The following is a 22,036-nucleotide window of genomic DNA, read 5'->3' as shown; positions in this document are numbered from 1 at the left end:
AAAGGTTATTATGTATTCCATTTCACCTATTTAAATGCGATTCACCTACTAAATCATTGTTTCACCCACAAAGACTAGTTTAGTTCACCATAAAGTGTTTCATCCACTAAACGCATTTCACCCACTAAAATGCGTTTCAGATACTGCTGCCTAAGTTAATGCTGAATTGGACCTGTTTGGCACGTTTTTAAAGCGTTTTCCCCCCTTTTTGCATTTGTCCCTATATTTGGTGTTATTTTCTCTCTTAGTTTCGCTAGTATAGAGACACACACGCACACACACGTACGTACGGGTATCCGAGCTCGACGAAGTTGTTGACGAATTGCTTGCCGATCATGATGATGGCTAGTTGTATGCACAGCTCGGAGAGACACCCGGCCGGGTCGCAGATATCGCCTTTCAGCTTCAGGAATACTGATCTTCACCCACTTCACCCTCTATAGTGTGTCCCACCGGTTATAGTGTGTTTCACACGCCATAAAGTGTTTCACCCTCTAAAGAGTGTTTCACCCAATGTAGAGCGTTTCACCCACTACAGTGTGTTTAATCCACTACATTGTGTTTAATCCACTACATTGTGTTTCACCCACTATAGGGCATTTCACCTACCAGTTTGTTTCACCCACCATAGGGCATTTCACCCACCAGTGTGTTTCACCCACCATAGGGCATTTCACCCACCAGTGTGTTTGACCCATTATAATGTGTTTCACCCGCCATAAAGGGTTTCACCCACTAAAACGCATTTCACCCATTAATAGTAATTTCACCCGCTAAAACGCTTTTTACCTATTGCTGTCTGGTTTATGATTTTATATTGATTTTTGCTCCGTATTTTCGCGATTTATATTTGTCGATTGTTTTTCTTAGTTTCGCTAGTATAGAGACACACACGCACACACACGTACGTACGGGTATCCGAGCTCGACGAAGTTGTTGACGAACTGCTTGCCGATCATGATGATGGCCAGTTGTATGCACAGCTCGGAGAGACAGCCTGCTGGGTCGCATATATCGCCTTTCAGCTTCAGGAACTCTGATCTGCGAGCTTGGTCGTCGCCTGGGTAGTCGTAGAAACGGCCCTGGAGAGAAAAAGATTGGTTTGTGTTTGTTGGGTGGTGTACATAAGTATGTAGGGTGAGTAAATAAGGGAGAATACCTCTACATACAGGGGTGTACAAAGGGTAGTACTTATACATGTAAGAGAGTACACAGGGGTCCTAGATAAGGAAGCACATGTGCAAATAAGAAAGTACATAGGGGAGTAAATAAGGGAGGTCATACGGAGAGTAAATAAGTTTATTAGAGAGTATACTCCTTTAGGAGTAGGTACATGGGGTATCTCATAAGGAAATATTTAAGAGGACTACATAAGAAGATTTAAAGGGGTAGTAAGAAGTAGTATAGAACATAAAATAGAACATAGAGGGGAAATAACCAAGTAAGAACATAAGGGGCTTTATAAGGAAGTACGAGTACATCGAAGGAGTTCATAAAGTGTTTAATAGAGGAGTATAAGGGAATGTTCTGAGTAGTGTATTAGGGAGAGTACATAGAGGTAGAACATAAGGAAATATACAGGGAGAGTACACAAGAGAGGTCATAAGTAGTTTTAAGAAAATTAAAATTAAAAATATACAAGAAGTAGGCAAAAGTTATCTTATTCTAGGACCAAACATCATCTGCAAATATTTTGACTCACCTTAAAAAACGCTATGTAAATAAGAGAAGAATAGAAGTTCATGAATTCAAAGAAGAATATTTTGAAAGTGTACGAGTCTTCATACTCAGTCTGAGTTCGTGGGTTCTCCATATTGGTTAGATATACAGCTACTTTTGCGTATATCTGAAAAAAAAACATAGAATAAAATTGAAATTGCTAGGAAGACACGGTTAAAATAAAAAAAAGTCTGGTCGAAGTCCTCTGGTGCTGAAATAACTTTGTAGGTCTCGTCAAAACTACTGAAACCAACAGTCTAGTCTAGACTCTGGGAGAAGACAAAGAGGAATGAAAAAAATTTTTGGTCAGAAAGTAGAAGAAAGTCTAGAATCTAGATCTTGAGAAAAAACATGGGTTACTTTTTATCCGGCTATGGAAAATATGTATTTCCCACAGGCCGTGAGCGGAACCGATATTTTAACTAATTTACCATCAGATATGTGCATGACCTCATTATCATCTCTTTTTTTCAGTAAATCATTAAATATTTCGCTTTTTCCTCCCCCCATTTTGGAAGTCACTTGAAAGGTATATCACTGAAATTGTTGATAACATGAAATAATATATGCGACTTACCCTAGTCAATATCATAATAATGATTAAATTGATGATAGCAGCAGTCATTGTCGTAAATATCTTCGTGTGCCGTTGTATGAAGAAGCCAGTACCACCATAGATGACTGACACCATAGATATTCTGTAGATAATCGTGCCTAACACCGCTCCCATTACTATGGCTATCTGAAAGAAAAAAGAAAATAATCATCTGCCTAGCCTTTTCTCAACTATGTTGGGGTCGGCTTCCAGTGTAATTGGATGTAGCTGAGTACCAGTGTGCCACATGGAGCGACTACCCATCTAATTTCATCAACCCAGTTTCAGGCAACACTGGTTGTAACTGGTTGTCAGAATTTCTGGCCTTTGACTACCAGTAATGACTGCCAAAGGTTTTAAAAATGACAACCGGGACTCATAAATTTACGGGACCTACCGAACCACGGAAGAACTCGTCATGAATAGATTGTCGACTTGATTGTTGTATGTAACTTAAAATGGTATTTAAGGTTAATAATTTAACCATCTTTCAAGGATCGTAGCGTAATGGAAATAGGCAGCATAGTTCTGATGAAACTGTTCAGAAACTGATCTCATGATGGAGCCGGAAGATATGAACTGGAACTTCATGATGGATCATCATATCGTAGGAACTAAGTTTAAAAGTCTTGTAATGATTTTAAAAAGCGTGTTTTTCTAGAATATTTAAACTATGAATTAATATATATTCTTACCATGAACAGTACTGCAGAGCTGCTGGCTACATATTTCATAGTTTTCTGCCAGGTTGGTAAATAGGGTTCCTTCTCTCTGGTTACTGGGTTGGTCCTGTATGTCTTTACTGATGCTTCGAACTCAGGTCTTGGGTCTTCATCCTGGTGGAAATGAAAGGTTTTGGAGCTAAGAGAATTTAGAGGTAAGAAAAGACCTGGGGTCTCTCCAGGCTATCGTTAACTGACAAATGGCATTAATAGATTCTTCTTTCTGAACCAACATCAGTCCTTGGATAGATAGTTCCCAGATAGTTTCTTTCAATTTGGTGACTTCAGAAAAGTAAAAAAAAAAAAGAAATAATCTTGACTAAACTACTGTATATATGTTATGTGTAACCAAGAGGAATAGAAGTGTAATAAATTAGGAAGAAGAAATTACCTGATCAACTCCGCCCATATCCCACTCCCATCTTAGGACTGATTGCTTTCGTTTCCAAAGCTCTAGGAATGTAGTTGCTGAAAACGTAATACAAATTTCAAGTCAGTCAAGATTTTGAACATTAACATGGATGGCTAAGAAGAAGGGACAACTATATAAACGATGGATGGATTGTGTGAAAGTCGATATGGTAAGAAAGAATCTTATATGTGTGATGAAGGCAGTAAGAAGAGTATGGAAGAAGTCATACTGCGCCGACCACAAATCAAAAAAATATAGTCTACGACATAAAATGCAATGTGGGTTTTTAATGGCTTTCAGCATTTTTAGCCAGAAATTAACTCTTTAGATTCAGTGGTAAAGTTTTACAAAGGTGAAGTTAGTTAAGTATATAGAAAAATTACATGGACTATAAAAGACACTTACCCCAAAAAGACATGAAAATAGCGAAGAACACGGTAGCCGGATTGTCGAATAAATACGTGAGCTTTGCAAACAGGCAGGAGTCTGATAAAGTCTGATATTTACAGGCTTTGTCGCAAAGTGGGCAGAGTGTCGTGTTGCCGGGTCCTTTGGAGTCACAGATCTCTTTGCTGAGGATAAGGGAGAAGTTTAAAATCGTTATTTTTTCTTAAAAAATGGAGGTTCTTTTGACTTGTATGTGTGGTCTTGGAAATCTTGGTTCTAAAGGTCCTACAAAAAAAATTTGTTAGTCATGTATTGTCATCAGATCTCAGAGCGTGTGCAAAATTTCATCCAAGTCGAAGACCGGTAAGTGAGTTCAATTAAGATTCTAAGATTTTCTTACCATAGTCATAAGCGTGTTAAAAATATAATTGTGATAAAAAGGTTTTGTCGACCGACCAAAAAATTAAGCGAAGTTTGGCGTACTGGTCTTTGGATAGGGTCACCATCTTATCAGGACGAGTTCCTCCGTGTTTTGGAAGACCTGTACCGTGGTGTATCCCAGTTGTAATTTGGACATCTTTGGTATTCCTTACCAGAGAGTCAAAAAGAAAGTCAAAAAACCAATCAAACAAAGGGGGTTAACCAGGTAACTGGGTTTTGGAAGTCTGAAAGGCAGACTGGTTGCACTGGGAGTCGATCACATAGTACTTATGAAATTGCTAGATAAAGTCACAAACTTACCTAGGTATATTATCCTGGGAATCCATACTGGCTAGGCCGTATAGAAAGCAAAGGGTCCCAACTATAGCCGGGGCATATAACATTTTAGTGTAAAACCCAAGCCAGCAGAAATATAGGCCTATTTTATCACCGAAGTACCTTCTGACAAGCCAGAGAGGCTGCTTTTTGTACCACTTGCAGGGTCGGGCCCATTCTAGGTATAGAAGCTGGAAAAAATATAATAGTTTTGTTAGAGAGATTTTATTCCACATGAATACGAAATTGTGTATTGATCGGTTCGGTTTTGATCAGTCAAAAGGACAAAATGTAAGCACTGAACGCTGAATATGCGTAAGGCCATATACAGAAATAAAGCTGGAAGAAGCTGGAAACTTATAAGCGCTTATTGGCGCTTGATAACCCGCGCAGGAAAATATATGAACACGCGCCGATAAGCGCTTATAAGTTTCAGCTTCTTAAAGCTTTCTTTCTGTATACGGCCTAAGGCGTCACAAAGGCGGCAAAGTAATTTCACGAGAGTTTTAGTTTTGATGGAATGCAGGATGAAATCTGATACGTAATTTCAATTTAAATGGCTGGACTTTTCTGTTGTTGTTTTTTGGTGCTGGAGAAGACGATTGGCTTGGATTCAGCATAATCATCGTGTCTTGTTTTCTTTCGGCTCAAAGGGATCAAAATTCTATGCCAAAATAGATTCAAATTCAACGATGAACTGCCCTTAATTCTAAAAACTATTCAGAAATAAAATTTCTATATATGTCTAAAGCTTAAGTACATGAGCCACTTACTCTTCTATCAGTAACACTGCCATCAGACATGTCGACTTCATATCTCCCTTCGTGTAGAGGAAAACACGCGGTATATGTACCGTCGTTTAGCAGTCTTCGGATACCCATCTGAAAATATTAACATTGATGTTAGAAGACCTCCTTCTTAGCACAGTCGGCCTTTAGAAAGGTATCTATCTTGTCATGACGAGTTCCTCTAAGTTTCGGAAGGCACGTAAAAGGAGATGGCCAAAAAAACACCCAGAGTCGACAGGAACTTCATATGTATGATTGGATTCAGTATAATTTGTGGATTTTAAAAAGTATTTCAAATCATCTAAAAACCATGGGGTTCTCTTTTTACAACGTTTTTTCGATCAAGATTTTAGTTCACAAAAAAGTTTACTTTTACTGTTTGATGTTCATTAGAAGTTGAATGCAGGCTCGTGATTGGACCGTTTTGCATTGCTAAGTCATTTGTTATATTTGACAATGTCACATGGCGCGATTTTCAAAGACAATTTCTGAAAAAAACGTTTCATAGCCAGTTGTGAAGGTTGCATATAACTGCGAAACCTCTCCAAGTAGGTAAGGTCGGTGCTTAATCGTATCTGGAGTGGTTACATACAAGACCTTTTAATCACTAGGCCAACTCGGAAACCATGGGGTTATTACTATTGGTTTGTAAAATATTAGTTTACTTTGCTTTTTTATGTTCCTTGATGTTAATAATCTTTAAAATAAACATTAATTCAACATAACCTATTTTAACTATATTATGAAATAGCTCCTATACCCCATGGATTTCAGGCTGGATTTTTTGGCACCATCAAAGGTCTATCATAAGGAACCTATTGGTAACCATTTCATTGCTGTCGAATCTGGGTTTTTTTCTATGAAAATTTGGCCATCTCCTTTGTGGGTCCCGGTTTTCGTTTGAACATCCGTGGCAGTCGTTACGGGTAGTAAAACCAGAAAGTCTTACTAAGGTTTAGATTCCAGGCCAAGCAAGTACCTGTACCTAGTATGTAACTTTTCTAAGTTTTATGTAATTTCTAAATATATTTTGGACTTATAATTGAGTAAAGATGAAGGAAAAAATTAAGTTTGAAATTGTCAATCCGTCTTGAGCAAACGAGATTATTAACGTGCATTCCTTCTCCTAGCGAGAAGAAGATGATGATGATGACCAACTTGAACATACCTTAGTTTCGTTGTTATCATATTTAGCTCTGAGCAAAATCTGCATGACTAGTAAACTTCTTTGTGCCGGTGAAAATTGTGTATGTCTGTCTTTTACTAAAAACCTGAAAATAAAGAAAAAAAACCGATGAATTATCGATTAGGAACCGAGGGTTCCATGACGGCCAAGGCGGCTGTTCTCATATAAAGAAATCAGCCAGCATCAGGCACATTTGCTTGGACACAGGTGCACTCACTATTCTTTCACTGTCATAGCGCGATGGGACGACAAGCCGACACCACCGGAGAGAGATCACAAGCAGGACCTACGTTAACGTTCTCTCCGAGGCACGTCCGAGGGTGTATCAATCACTAACTTACGGAATCCGGGATGCTCTGTGAAAGTTTCTTAAGCCACATATTTCGGCTCGCCCCGAACCCGAGACACCGAGCACAGCAATCACACACAGACAGACACACACACACACACACACACACACACACAAACACTTTAGGTGTCTGACAATGCCTTTCAGCCAAGGCAAAAGATTTTATTCACGAGCCCAAAGAGTACCTAACGGGTTGTTTATAAATAACTTATCCTCAAAAACTTTACATTTACTTACATTTCCTCTCTCCTAGCACCTCTCTGATCAGTAGCGCCATAGAAGGAAGGTTCGGGTCCTATTCTAGAGTGTTCATACTCGTACAGCTGTTTCCACCGTCGACGCCATTTTGAATGCCAGCGTTTGTCTTTTTCTGCTTGTTTTTCGTCGCTCTGTAATATTTTAGCAATTTCAGTTGATGAATTTGTAAATGCCTGATACATTTTGTGCAATAAGAAGAAAAATAAAATATTAACCTTAATACTCAAACATGGGTGTGCTAAGTATATGTCGGCGTCAGGATCCGACATCGTTAAATAAAACAAAGGGGTTCTGACACAATCACTTGGTTTATTCCAATTAACACAATATTAGTCACTACAATTATTTATCACGAATTTGTGGGAGGTGTGCACTCGGCAACGGTCGGCGAACGAATGACCCGAGTCGTGCGCGCGCGCCGCTTTATATAAGGTCCACCGTTGACAGATCGACGGTTGACACATCGACGGTGGCGCCGTCATGTAGATGGATGGAGAGGAAGAGGAAGACCTAAGAAAAGATGGATGGATTGCCTGAAAGATGGCATTAATAGGAAGGGAGTGAGTGTCAGTATGACGAGTGACAGGGGAAAATGGAAGAGGATGACAAATTGCGCCGACTGCAAATAAAATTGGGAACAGGGCAGGAGGAAGAAGAATACTCAAAAATTACCACAGAGTAAGGAAAGATGCCATAATGCAGGTAGGTCAGGCACCTTCTTCTGCGACAAAATACATATGGTGGGCATGATAAAAACGATCAGTTACAATTCAGGTTCTTTGGGGCATCTCAACGACTTTTATTACATAAAATGATCGGGTCCAAAGAAGGCATATAAGGGCGAAGACTTTTATGTTCCTCGCCCCCTCTCATCTGCATTTTGGAGCGCTACTTTTAAGGGCATTTTCTGTTATGGCACCTCCGCTAGTATTTTTGTTCTTTTTATACAACTTTCTACATTTAAAGGTACTCACCCAAGCTCTAACAGAAATAGTAATAAATCGTTTGGTGGGTAGTTTCATGCCGATCACCTCCGCTAACCTCATCTCCGTCTTCCAAGGTATGTGTATCTTCAGAAACCAGGTCTTCTCGTCGAAAGACAGGCATTTGTTCTCTAGTTCTAATTCTAGACCTTCTTTTACTAAGTTTTCCTGGGAAAGGTAAATATAATTTATTTTGTGAGACATGACAAACAACTGTAGAGGCAGTCTTAGAATTAAGTGGGTCCAGAATTTCATTTTTTGCCATTGTTGTATTACAAAAATTGAAGAAGTATATATGGACTCTAAAAATATATATTTAAGAGAGAAGACATTATATCATCATCTGCCAAGCTTTTTTCTATGTATGTTGCTTCCAGTCTATCTAGGTGCTGTAATTATTAGCTGTTCCTCGCAGTTCTATCCACAACCCGAGGATGCTACCTAACGGAAAAAGTAACCTACAACTATAGTTAAGTCTATAACGCTAAAAGATCTCTTCTAGTTTTTTATGTTGAGCTTCAAAACAGTGAAAGAATATTTCATATCGGTTCAGTACTTTAGGAGCCTTTGGAAATATTTCCTCTTTCTTATATAAGTATACATAGATTAGTAAGTATATAAGGTGATGAGACCTGGAATGTTCTTCTATGTTCCCGTTTCCTCGCTTCATTTTCAGTCATAACTCCATAATCCTCCTCTTCATAAGCTAAGACCATGTCTATCCTTCTTCTGCCGTCTCTGAATAATAAGGATTCTGGCTCCAGACCCTGACAAAATATCAACGAATAACTTCTAATATTCATGGTACTTATCTTGATCTTATCTGACTAGCTTTTCCCCAAAACTTGTTGGGATCGGCTTCCAGTCTAACCGAATGCAGTTGAGCATTTGAAGTCATTGTCCCACACGGAGCGAACGCCTATTATGATGACTACGATATCTTGCATATAGTTTTTACTATATTTAGGGCTAGCACCAGCGGTTTCCCTCGCATCCCGAGGGAACTAATTTGTACATGAAGATAAAAAGTAAAATGGACTACCACTGAAGATTTTTATCTAATCGGAACAGAATTTGCAAAGATTGGTGTGGATATACAAAGAATTCTCTTCCTATAATACCTAATACCTGTTAGTATTATAGATACATACCTCAGGGCTTGTTTCTCCCACATTTTGATCTTTTTCATTCTGGTAGGTAGGTAATGAGGGTTTCTTATCTTCTTTGCCATAGTCAGAAGTCTTGCTATCAGTTTTCGACTGTAACATATGAAAAAGTTCATTCATATTTATACGTAGTATTAAGTTCTTAATAATATCATGCGTTTCGCCCTTTCCCAACTATGTTGTAGTCGGTTTCTAGTCTAACTGTAGGAGTTCTGACTACCAGTGTGCCACATGCATGCCACATGGAGCGACTGCTTATCCTGCCTCGTCAACACAGTAACCCTGTCAACAGGTATTTGTCGAATGACTCTATCTCCCATGCATTTTGAAATCAATCGCTGGAGCTGCAAAGCTATTTGCAGCACATAACAATCATTATAAGTCTTTTTATTGTCTCACTGAAGGGCACAGGCCTCTTCTCATATAGAGAGGTAGTGACCACAATACTTAATCATGTAATATTTACGGTGAGAATATAACTATATCTACCTGAAAGCTCGGCTGTGGAGTACCAGGTAACGCAGTGGCAGCATCCTTAGCCTTAGCCGTGAAGGCACCTGCTGCTGACGTCACATTTCTCACGAACCTCCACCCTCTAGGCCGCCTCTCTTCGGAACTGCTGTCTGAGCGGATGGATTTGATGTCATCTCGAAGATGGATCTGGAAGTAAAGGGGAAACTGCTTATTAATGAGCTCTTTTTGAGAAATGTGGAATTCATTATCATCCTCTTGCTATTCTTAAAATTTTATTCCGGGGTCTTCTATATAAATTTTGTCGCGGTTACATTCCTGTTACAGCCTTTTTATCGTCCCACTGCTGGGCACAGGCCTCCTCTGACACGGAGAAGGATTGAGCATTATATTAATATTACTTAATCCCGAAGTTTCGGATACGAAGGAAAAAAAATCGCACAAGTGTAAGAAATCAACGGCGTCTACCTACTATCTTAAAATATCTACGCTCACCAACACGCATATCCAGCAATGGGGAGTAAGTAGGTAAGTCGATGGTAGATATATATGTATCTATCTACGACGAAAGACCTATTTTAAGTAAAACCTATTTAAATCAATTTAAAAAAGACCGCTGTCAATTTTACGTCAAACGTCAAAAAATCAGACAAATTATCTACGTAAATTGTAAATTGTGCAAAAAATCTATAATAATTTATAAACATAACCAACATGATCAGTTAGTTTATGAAAGAGAACACAAATAAACAAATAAATACAAGAAAAAACATAAAAAATTGAAGTTACAAGTGTCAATAATGTAAAAATCCGATGACTGAAGAACCCGCTTCTACAAAATTCCGTTTCCTAACTTTGGTTATCAATTCATGTGATTTTGCAAACGAGAGATACCATGAGAAAAGCTCAAAGTATTCCATAACGCACGATTTAATATCACCAACTGCAATCTTCTTTCTATACATAAGTCTTGGGATCTTTCTAGTCGGAGCGAGCATAAAAAGTTACGCCTCAAGATTTCTGCAACTGTACATCATTCTAATTGGCTTGATCTTAGAAATTTCTCTCTCTGTTTCCGTTTTATCAGTACATGTTAGTAATAATTCGCCAGATACTATAGTAAATGGTATGATACCTATGTTTATAAGCACTCTATTAGTGGCTGACTTAATTGTGGTGTTTTTTTCTATCAAGCAAGTTATACCGACTACTCGGCGTAGAGATACGTTACCGAATACTGATGTCGAACTGCGGTCAAGATTGAAATCTTTGTTATATTAATGTGTCTATATTGTAATTTGTTTTGTTTGTAATATATGATTGGATTGTTATTTCTTTAGTTTTCTTTTATCACCCTTTACACTTGTTTTTTTCGTAAGTTTTAAGAATCTCAAAGAAATAATATATAACTGGTCATGTGTGAGTCAGACTCGCCCGCCTCCCTAATTTATTTATTATAGGTATCCTAGTTTTAAGTATTTTTATTGTTGCGACAACGGACACTGATTGGACAAATCTATGTGTATTTACATAGATTTAGGATCCTACTATATCTATATGACAATATATTAACTGTGAAAATTTCAGCTCTCTGGCTATCATGGTTTCATTGCATTCGTATCTCTACAAACATTCTAAAACCAAAATAAGCCAAATCGGTCCAGCCATTCCGGAGTTTTAGTCAGACTAACGAACAGCAATTCATTTTTATATATAAGAAGACTAGCTGACCCAACAAACTTCGTATCGTTTAAACCTTCCCTGGACCTCTACAAACATTTTAAAACCAAAATAAGCCAATTCGGTCCAGCCATTCTCCAGTTTTAGTAAGGCTAACGAACATCAATTCATTTTTATATATGTATAAGAAGATAATAATATGTATTCGTAAGTTATGTATGTATGTACAAGTTATGTACTTAAGAAATAATCCGTCCGTTTTGTGCGTCGTCCGGTTAGTACGACATAGTATCGTCGGTCCCTTGAAGGTCGTTATATCGGGATTCTACTGTATATATGTCGGCGTCAGGATCCGACATCGTTAAATAAAACAAAGAGGTTTCACAATCACTTGGTTTATTCCAATTAACACAGTATTAGTCACTACAATTATTTATCACGAATTTGTGGGAGGTGTGCACTCGGCAACGGTCGGCGAACGAATGACCCGAATCGTGCGCGCGCGCCGCTTTATATAAGGTCCACCGTTGACAGATCGACGGTTGACACATCGACGGTGGCGCCGTCATATACAAACTTAGAAAAGTTGCATTGGTACTTTCCGATACCCCTTAGTAAGACTGGTTATCTGACGGTTGTCTTATGATAGTATCAGATAGGTAATGATTAGATACATACCACCCAAAAGGGCCCCGTTCTCACCGCACGAACTTTTATTTCATCAATGTGTCTTAATTTCACTGAAGTTATTAACTTATTTTGATTGCAATCAGTCATTATAATTTCTAATAAAGATATTTTTCCAAAACTAAAAAACTTTGCAGTGTTTTTTCTCGTGTTGCGAGATTGAATAACTTTTAAAGACTGACCAAAAACTAAGCTGTAATGTAACTGAAAGTTGGTCAATCGTTTCAGGAATGGTTACATTTGCAAGGCCGTTTTTAGACATAGTGCACACTTTTGTGACCTAAAAAAACGAATTCAACCTAGTTACTCGGGCAACCGGGCTACTTAATAAGACTGGTTGTTAAACTTAGCTTCTGACTTCCCGTAACGACTGCCAAAGATGTTCAAATAACACCCGGGACCTACCAATTTATCGTGCTTTTCGAAACATGGAGGAACTCGCCATGACAAGATGATAACCTATCTATGTATGTGTCGACCGCACCAATCGTTGCTTAACCTTATGATCGATCTACCCGTGCGGCTGTTACTTAGCTAATTTGGACTTTTTTCTATGGACATATTTTTTTAGTTATTGTGAACAAAGCTTTAAAATTGTTCTCATTTGGTCACGCGATATCACATTTCTCTCATTTTAGGTCAATATCGGTATTAGAGATTATTTAACTTATCCAAAAACCTACTTATTAGGGATCCTAATTTAAAAGACAGATTTGTAAATTACATTGAGTCTGGATAAATATAGTGCATCAAAAAGAGTGGAAAAATCCAAAACTTTTTCGTATTGGATTTGTATTTGCAGTAAAAAAAAGCGTGGTGATTATAACAGCCTTTTCACACTAGCAGCTAATCACTTCTGCGCAGATATAGGTGAGAGCTCAAGATTCGTGCCGATAACTATATCATGCTACGTACGACTGTAAAAGTGTGAAAGCGCTGTAAAGCTCATACTTTTAATGTTTTCTAATCAGTTATTGAGAAGTGAAGACTAGAAACTAAAAAATTAGGTCGATGTTTATAAAAAATAAACGAAACAGTACCTTTTTCTCATCGTAGCCACCAAACGGCATATTCTGAAAATATTGAATAATTATTTATTAATTTAAATGAAAAATAAAATATGCTCGGCTTATAATCAGAAAAAGGTATTGAAAAGGAGCGATTTTTTTTTAAATTAAACAGTACCAGTACCTGTGTATGTTTCAAGTACTACACTAACTTACGCCCGCGGTATCACCCACGTTTCGTCGAGACTACTTTGCGGGTAAAAACAGCTTAATATTATTTTTAGATACTTAAATGGGCTAAAACCAAAAGATTTATTTGACTGAAATAATGGTCAAATCAGCAACTTCATGAGTTGAAATGGTTCGGTTAACGTTATAGTTAAATGGTGCAACTAGGGCTGCTCTCGAATTTCTCCAAACCCGGACAAACATTAAAAAAACCCGGACATTTGGCGTAAAAAGCATTTTTTCCACGAACGAGTACGATTTTTTTCAAACATAATAATACCTAATTTGTAATCCATTTACTATTAACATATACTAAAATTCAATGAGGTGCTTCCTTACATGAAAAGTGTCCGGGGACACTTCTTGAAACCCCGCCCGGACGGCCCCCGGACGGCCTTCAAACGAGGACAAATCCGGGGAAACCCGGACGGATGGCAGCCCTAGGTGCAACCCATACTAAAAATCAGGATACGATATAAACTAACCTTATTAGCAGGACTCTCCATGATATCAGCTAAGGATGTTCCGAAAGCCGACTCAGGCACGAGACTGTCAGCTGACTTCCATGGAGCTTTCTGATGTAGAGGAGTGCCTGGTAATGCTGACTCGTGGCTTCGACGACGGGCCTTTGTGGTCTGAAAAATAGGTGTAGGTATAGTTATCGGCACGAATCTTGAGCTCCAACCTTCACCTGCGCAGAAGTAATTTATTGGGTCCCTTTTGTGGTATGAAGTGAGTCGCGGGGGCGGGCTAAAGCGGTGATTGGCCCGCAGCGCATCGCGTCATAGCCGTCACCCGGGATTGGTTGTTTGCTAATAAATCACTTCTGCGCAGATGTATGTAGGTCAGAGCTCAAGATTCGTGCCGATAATATTAGATTGGATAATTTGCCTAACCTTTTTTCTAAACGCGTAACCGACTTCTAGTGTAATCGGATGTAGTTGAGAGCCAGCGTGTTACATGGAGCGGCTGCTTACCTAACTTCTTCGACCCGGTTATGTGGGTAAAATGAGACCCCTTGGTAAGAGTAAGACTGGTAGTCAGTCATTCTTGCTACTGACTAACCGTAACGGCTGGCAAAGATATTTAAATAACCGGCACATTTTGACATCCTTACGTATGGTTTTCGTTTAATAGCTTTTATTAAGAAAGTTAGCTATTATTGACTTAACCATAGTCAAAATGTACATAAAACACTGGCACTTTCGTCAAATAACTTTGCCGCTCTAAAGTCAGCCATTTGATGCTTTGCACATATGCAATACAAAAAATGTGTTGTTTATACATTTTGACTGAAGCCAACTTAACCACAGTCATAAAGGGTTTCAGGAGGAACATGATGGGTTTTAGTCAGTAAGAGTCTGACACTCCCTCACGCTGCACCCACAGCGGGAGGAGTCATTTGATGATTTCTCACCAAAAATGGTGGCAAATTACTATAATGTTTTCTTCTATACCTCTCTATATATACTTTACTATTTATATATTCTATACAACTTGCCAAGACCTGTATTTGTTGGAGCCAGAAGTGTTAAATATTAAAAGAAAAGACAGATCACAACGAACTTACCTCTATATAGTTTTTAGAGCGCTGTGATGGGGTCATCAGGAAGGGTCAGGGTATGCGAGCGCTCGCTTTTATAGGCGGTGGTGGGGATCGAAACTACCCTCACAAAGTTTGGCTTACAGTATACATTACCTTACATACCTGATCCTCCCCTCCATCAGAGAGACTCAGCTCGGTCCTCGTGGTAGATGTCGAGCTGTTCAGCTCGCCCCAAGCGTTGAAGTTCGTCACGTTGGCTGTGGGCGGCTCTGAGCTGGTCCCATCTGAAATTTTTGAAGAGGTTGGGTTGAAAAAAAGTTTAAGGATGCATAATATGATGGTTTAAGATAAAATATGGTTCATGATCAAGTGTACCTACTAAATGTTAGGAAGCTGAAAGTTTGTTACTTTTCCGATTTGAAAAAGTGTCTGAATGTAAGATGGTATGTTTACCGAGGTAGGCTTAAGGATACCACTGGAAGAAGCTTGGAGGAACGTAGCTTATGTATAACCCCTTATATTGTGCGCAGATCTACACGAGACACAATGGATTTTCTATTGTTCTCTAATTAGCGGCATTCAAGAGGTTAAATGGATAGAATAATTTAAATTAAATTAAAGTAACTTTGTCTGTGGCCCTTTTACGGCAAAACCACTAAACCGAAGTCGTTCTAGCGGAACTTGAGTGAAACTACAGGGAACAGTTAGTATAGTTTATACAGGTACCAGAATTAGGTACACATGGAAATAGGTGCACCTCTTGTTACAAGCAATTTAAGTTAAAAACTCAAGCAGTTAGTTTAGGAACTTACCTCCTCTAAGTGACTCCCTCTTCGCTCTCCCACCATCATCACTATTCCGTCTAGAAGAATTCTCACTGTGACTAGTTTTCAGCCTCTCGCTCTCATAACTTATAGTATCAAGTAGAGGATTGGGCCCAACCTGGTCCAACCTTTGGCCAACTTTCTTGCCAAGGATTTTCAGATCTTCACCAAGTTGGTCCAAATGGTCCAACCTTCTTGGTGCACGGTAATCGAATAGGCTTGTGACTTTTTTAATCGGTGGTTCCTCGAATTGGCCATCATCCATGGTTTGATTCCTGGAATGTAAAAAAATGTTGTCGTTACTTATTTTTAAATGGACAGAAGAGGATTTGTTACACACTAGCCGTTTTCCCGCGGTTTACCCGCGTACCGTGGGAACTACTGTCAGTACCGGGATAAAATGCAGCCTATGTTACTTGAGAAGGGTGTAGCAAATCGGGTCAGTAGTTTTGAAGCCGTTAGGGTAAAAATACACAAAACATGTTTCCTCTTTATTATATTCATATAGACTAGCTGTTCCTCACGTTTTCACCCGGATCCAGCAGAAAATATTTCACGTACTTATCGGGATAAAATATAGCCTATGTTTTACGAGGATAGTCTAGCTTCCCAACAGTAAACATATATTGAGTGTGTGATGTAGAAAAATCCATCAAGAGGGTTTGATAAAACTGAAACTGAAACTAGGGCTTGCTAGGTTAGAAAATCTACAGCTCACACGATATGCATAGTGTATTTCAATTTGTCTTTTACATTATAAAAGAAAATAGTGTATCGGAAGAAGTAGTATCAATACGATGAAAATTCGATAACGAAAATCGATTTTTGAATTGAATCACACATCATAAATAAAAGTAAATCAAATCCATTGTTCTTGTTATATTTTTAAAGATTAGTCTGTTTTCAATCAACTTGAAAAATAAGGTTTTTAGCTTGACTTGTATCATGTACCTATGTTTGCGCGCATATCTCTCGTTTCGCAGAACCGATTTTAATAAGGTTTTAAGCATAGTATTTGGCATTTATTTAACTCAGCGTTTGTTTAACTTTTCTATATTAAAATGTTTGTCTGTTTGCCGTAAAGAATCCGAAACTAATGAACTGATTTGAAAAATTATTTCATAGTTGGGAAGCTACACTATTCCCGAGTAACATAGGCTATATTTTATCCCGGTACGGACAGTAGTTCTCACGGGACGCGAATAAACCTGCGTGAAAACAGCTAGTTCGTAATAACACCATTATTTTTTTGTTTTATTTATGACCTTCCTAATTCCTATTATCTTTCTATAACAATTTATTATTGTCACGATTCAGACATAGACATTATTTTCTTATCATGAACAAAACAATCAGTAAAATTATGACAAATGTTTGGATCTCAAATAACTGGATTTATTGGACTAGTTTCGTCCCACGGTTTCTCATACTTTTTAACACGGAATGCTGTGTTTCGGATGGCACGTTAAACTGTAGGTCCCGGTTGTCATTGAACATCCTTGGCAGTCGTTACGGGTAGTCAGAAGCTAGTAAATCTGACACCAGTCTAAGCAAGGGGTATTGGGTAATGGGTTGCCCGGGTAACTGGATTGAGGGGGTCAGATAGGGCAGTCGCTAATTGTAAAGCACTGGTACTCAGCTACATCCGGTTAGACTGGAAGCCGACCCCAACGTAGTTGGAAAAAAGGCTCCGAGGATGGATGCTACCTACTGTTGATCTACACTGGATATACGAATTGGAACATAATGATGGAACATCGTATCATAGTTGTGTTGGTTAGAAAAGTCTTGTAATGATTTTTATCGATATAAATTAAATTCTTCACGCAGATACCTATACAGTAAACCCAAGATATGAATTAAATTTTCACCTTAATGTTTCAAAGTAGGTAAATAGTAGAACATTGTTCTAAGAAAACTGACGTTTATAGGTACTGTCGATAAACTTGGACCTAAAGACATTTGAAAATTGAAAATGAAATACTATTAAATAAAAATAAATTGTTAGTACTTACTTACATAATTCAATTTAGATATAATAATATCTACCTAGGTATTAATCTGAATTGAATTATGTAAGTACTAAGTAATATGTTACATTAGTTTCAATATTGAAATATTAGGTAAAGGATAAATTGCTGGATATTAAATAAATTGACTTACATTAATACGTACTAAAATATTATAACAATTTTATTCATTTTCATTAAACCGCTATAGAAATATTATTTTCAGTGCTTTTTGAAGTCGTATTTATAAAAAGTTTTTATTTATTTTTGGCTATGTTAGCATAACTATGAGTTTTTTGACGCATAGTTTTTATTTTACCTTTTTCTTATTATTTTTGTAAATAATCTAAAATCTAAATAAGATTAGGAAGGATATGTAGAACTATCTAAATCCTTCTCCTTACCTGAAAATTACTGTGCTGAAAACCCCATCAAAATCAATTCACCGAAACTTGAGATAACCACGCACAAACACATACACACCAAACTCAGAACCACCTTTTTTGAAGTCGGTCAAACTCCAAAAAAAAACAGCCTTTTTCAAAGTCGGTGAAACAAAAAAATAGAAAATAAAAGCGACCATCACTCATTTGACATACGGCAATCTACGGACCGTTTAACTCCCAGTAAAGGTTACCACCCGATCGATACAGTTTCAATAATTCATAGTTTAGTCGTGTGACCGACCGCGTGTCTTTTTATTTGCTTTCGTACTAGTCGGTCAAGGGGTAGGCAGAATTCTTAGTAAGGGTATTTTTAAATTTAACCACTTATATAGAATTGTAAAGTGGGTAAAAAAGCAACCTCTTCTTTTTATGGGAAACTAGCTTCCGCCCGCGTAGAGTTCGGTTATATCGCGTTTCCAAGAGAATTCTTCAAAAGTCCGGGATAAAAACTATCCTATGTTCTTCCTCAAGGTCAACTCTATCTCTGTACCAAATTTGATTAAAATCAGTTCAGTGGTTTAGACGCGTAACAGGCAGACAGAGTTACTTTCACATTTATAATATTAGTAGGGATCATCAAATGACTCCCGCTGTGGTTGCAGTGTGAGGGAGTGTCAGACTCTTACTGACTAATACTCATCATGTTCCTTCTTAAGCCTTTTATGTACCATGGCCGCGGTAACTCTTTCGAGTAATCCCGCAGCCTCAAATTATCAAACTTTCAAGTATGAGTGTGGTTGATATTCTAGGTCAGGCAAGTATGAACAACTATTCTAAGTTTGTATGTACTTTCTAAATAAGTATATCTTGGACACCAATGACCGTGTTTCGGAGGGCACGATTAAGTGTAGATCCCGGCTGTCATTTGTACATCTTTGGCAATAGTTACGGGTAGTCAGAAGCCAGCAAGTGAACAGTTTTTTGTTTTTACCCTATAGGCTCGGAAAATTCTTTGACTGTTGGAAAGCTACATTTTCCCCGTGGTTATACCACCGGCTATATTTTAGTTAGAATACGGCAAAGAGTTCCCTCGGGACGAGGGAGGAACATTTATTGAATTACATAATATAGGTATGTGGGCCTGAAGTCATTAAACATACTTAGTTACTTTTTTTTAAACATTTTTTTTTTATTCAAAGCATATTTATTTACATAGTTATATACATAGATATTTACAACACAAACTTTCGCATTTATAATATTGCTTAGGATTTATCTATTTGTGATAACAAACTGGACATATGTCACGTTTGTATTAATTACAAACTGCATAGAAAGAAAGAACTACTTACACGCGACTTGGATATTACATATTTAGTTATCTTCTATTTAATTCCGTGTATCAGAGAGCACGTTAATGTCGGTCCTGCTTGTGATCTCTCTCCGGTGGTGTCGGATTGTCGTCCCATCGCGCTATGAGAGTGAAGGAATAGTGAGTGCACCTGTGTCCAAGCAAATGCTTGTACACTATAATATGTCCTGCGCAGTGAACTGACCTTTTTAGAGAGAACAGCCGTCGTGGCCTACAATCGACTAGGAGGACATCATCATCTGTTATATTTTAAACGTTTGTTACTCCAAATAACTTGGGAGTTTCCAAACCAAAAAGCATTCAGGAGGGAAGTGCAGACTCATTTTCGTTTCTCCTCATTGTTAAAAGAAATACTTAACTTGGGAACAGGGCAGAAAAATGAAGTAGAAAAAGTAAAATATATCTCTATCTAACTAAAAATCAGTCATGTAGTATCTGTCAGTCAGTAATTCTAGAGCATTCCATTGGTCTATTTTATAACAATTGCGTGCAAGTATTTCTTAAATGTACGAGAAACCGCAATTTTAGTGGAGCTTCATGATAATAAACTCGCAATATTGGAAGATTGTCTAAAGATTATTAATATATTTCAAGGATTAACGAGAAAGGACGTTTCTATGCAGACGTCGGACTAAAGTTATGAATTATTTATATCGAGTATCAAATATTGTCATTTAGAAGCATCCATTACAGTGTAAGAAAGACCAGTAATTTTAGAGTTGTTTATTAAATAAATACTTAATCATTAATTATGAACAAATATAATACGTAATTCATTTATAGTAACCCAGCAATTTACCCCAGTTTAGCAAAGGTGGGTATAAATTATATTATATACTCAGAGATACATAACAAATACAAGTAAATAATAGGTTATTAATCTGGTTTGTTACGGCTTAAACTGCTGAAAAGAAACAGTTAACTCGATAATTTAATACATAATCGTGGAAAACCACTTTATTTTATCAAATATAAAAAATGTCGTGATTTCGCCCATTCATGAAATAAAAATATTACTTAAGTAGTTAACTGTCTAGTACTTTAGAGGCATGAAAAAAAATCTTGATAAAATCAATCTATTAGAAAACGTCTTCATACTAGCTTTCACGTGTGGATTCACCCCCGTCTAGTGGAAACTACTCCTTGCACCCAGATTAAATGTAGTCTATAACATTCCTCGAAACATGGACTAGGTATATAACTATATGTAAAATATTTCCTCCTCGATAAAGGGCTATTTGACACTGAAAGAATTTTTCAAACACCACCAGTAATTCCTAAGATTAGCGCGTCCTATAGTTATCGGCATGGATAATGAGCTCTCGGCGGAAGAGTGGGGATCGCTTTGCGCACTGTACACTTATGGCAATAAACCAATAAATCACTTCTGCGCAGGTGAAGGTCAGGGCTCAATATCCTTGCCGATGATTATAACAAACTCTTAAGCTTGATAATATTTGTACGAATAATGTACACATTTCTTACAATCAAAAGACGGAACTATACACTACGCAAAGTCAGCTCGAACTTAACCACTTTTTCTAAGCATATAACTAAAGAGATTACTACTATTGAATAAATCATTTTGCGGTATGCATTCAATATGTATGAGTATGAAGATGTCACGGCAATTTCTCATACAAATTACATGACGAGACACGGAAAGCAAGTTAATGTTGTTTAAGTAGATATTTACGTAATATATAATCTTTACTATGTATAAATCATCGGCACGAATCTTGAGCGCTGACCTTCACCTGCGCAGAAGTAATAGGGTAGTTTCCAGGGTCGAAATAATGAAATAATATTTAGTCCGCTTTTTAGATAATCAAAAAATATTGGATACGTATTTTTTCTTTTTTTAATTAAACATAAAATGACAAAGATAATACGCTTCAAAAATTAGGAGTGGGGGCCTTTTACGTCACAGTGTGCTGAAAATTGTAGCAACTTGTGACGTCACACTCAACTTTAACACGCTATATCTTAACAAGTTCTGATCCAATTTAAAAAAGAAAAAATACGTATCGCTTAATTTTGGACAATCTACAAGACGGACTAATTATTATTTTTTAGGAAACTAGCCTATTTATTTGGTCCCTTTTGTGGTATGAAGTGAGGCGCGGTGGCGGGCTAAAGCGGTGATTGGCCTGCAGTGCATCGCGTCATAGCCGTCACTCGGGATTGGTTCTTTGCTAATAAATCACTTCTGCGCAGGTGAAGGTCAGAGCTCAAGATTCGTGCCGATAACTATAGTAAACGTGAAAATTGGTATAACCAATGGATTTTATTAAAATTTCGGCAGCATTATAGCTTAGGTATCTATCTGTACTCATCATTTCCCAAGCCTATTCCCAACTATGTTGGGGTCGGCTTCCAGTCTAACTGGATGCAGCTGAGTACCAGTGTTTTACAAGAAGCGACTGCCTGTCTGACCTCCTCAACCCAGTTACCCGGGCAACCCTATACCCCTTTGTAAGACTGGTTTTCAGTCTTTCTGGCTTC

General features: G+C 37.8%; 1 protein-coding gene across 4 annotated transcripts in view; it reads right to left on the bottom strand.

Moving 5' to 3' along the window:
• The window catches only part of LOC110378514 (anoctamin-4), a 39,237-nt gene that overhangs the window by 8,058 nt on the left and 9,143 nt on the right, over window positions 1–22,036 (bottom strand). The window contains exons 2-19 of one of the 4 annotated variants that reach the window (XM_064042675.1): window positions 15,753–16,039; window positions 15,094–15,224; window positions 13,880–14,029; window positions 13,200–13,232; window positions 9,811–9,981; window positions 9,307–9,414; window positions 8,788–8,922; window positions 8,147–8,323; window positions 7,152–7,303; window positions 6,548–6,650; window positions 5,365–5,472; window positions 4,577–4,782; window positions 3,854–4,020; window positions 3,428–3,504; window positions 3,010–3,150; window positions 2,297–2,461; window positions 1,703–1,846; window positions 913–1,082 (exon numbers count right to left, since the gene is read on the bottom strand). In XM_064042675.1, the coding sequence (XP_063898745.1) occupies window positions 913–1,082; window positions 1,703–1,846; window positions 2,297–2,461; window positions 3,010–3,150; window positions 3,428–3,504; window positions 3,854–4,020; window positions 4,577–4,782; window positions 5,365–5,472; window positions 6,548–6,650; window positions 7,152–7,303; window positions 8,147–8,323; window positions 8,788–8,922; window positions 9,307–9,414; window positions 9,811–9,981; window positions 13,200–13,232; window positions 13,880–14,029; window positions 15,094–15,224; window positions 15,753–16,029 (2,615 nt within the window). In that variant the 5' untranslated portion in view covers window positions 16,030–16,039. The remainder of the gene's footprint in view (window positions 1–912; window positions 1,083–1,702; window positions 1,847–2,296; window positions 2,462–3,009; window positions 3,151–3,427; window positions 3,505–3,853; window positions 4,021–4,576; window positions 4,783–5,364; window positions 5,473–6,547; window positions 6,651–7,151; window positions 7,304–8,146; window positions 8,324–8,787; window positions 8,923–9,306; window positions 9,415–9,810; window positions 9,982–13,199; window positions 13,233–13,879; window positions 14,030–15,093; window positions 15,225–15,752; window positions 16,040–22,036) is intronic. The other 3 variants (XM_064042676.1, XM_064042677.1, XM_064042678.1) reach the window with 3 other exon arrangements.

The sequence above is a fragment of the Helicoverpa armigera genome, chromosome 29 (assembly GCF_030705265.1).
Source record: "Helicoverpa armigera isolate CAAS_96S chromosome 29, ASM3070526v1, whole genome shotgun sequence".
Lineage (NCBI taxonomy): Eukaryota > Metazoa > Arthropoda > Insecta > Lepidoptera > Noctuidae > Helicoverpa > Helicoverpa armigera.
Note: the sequence above shows the minus strand (reverse complement) of the source record. Positions and strands in the feature narration are given on the sequence as shown.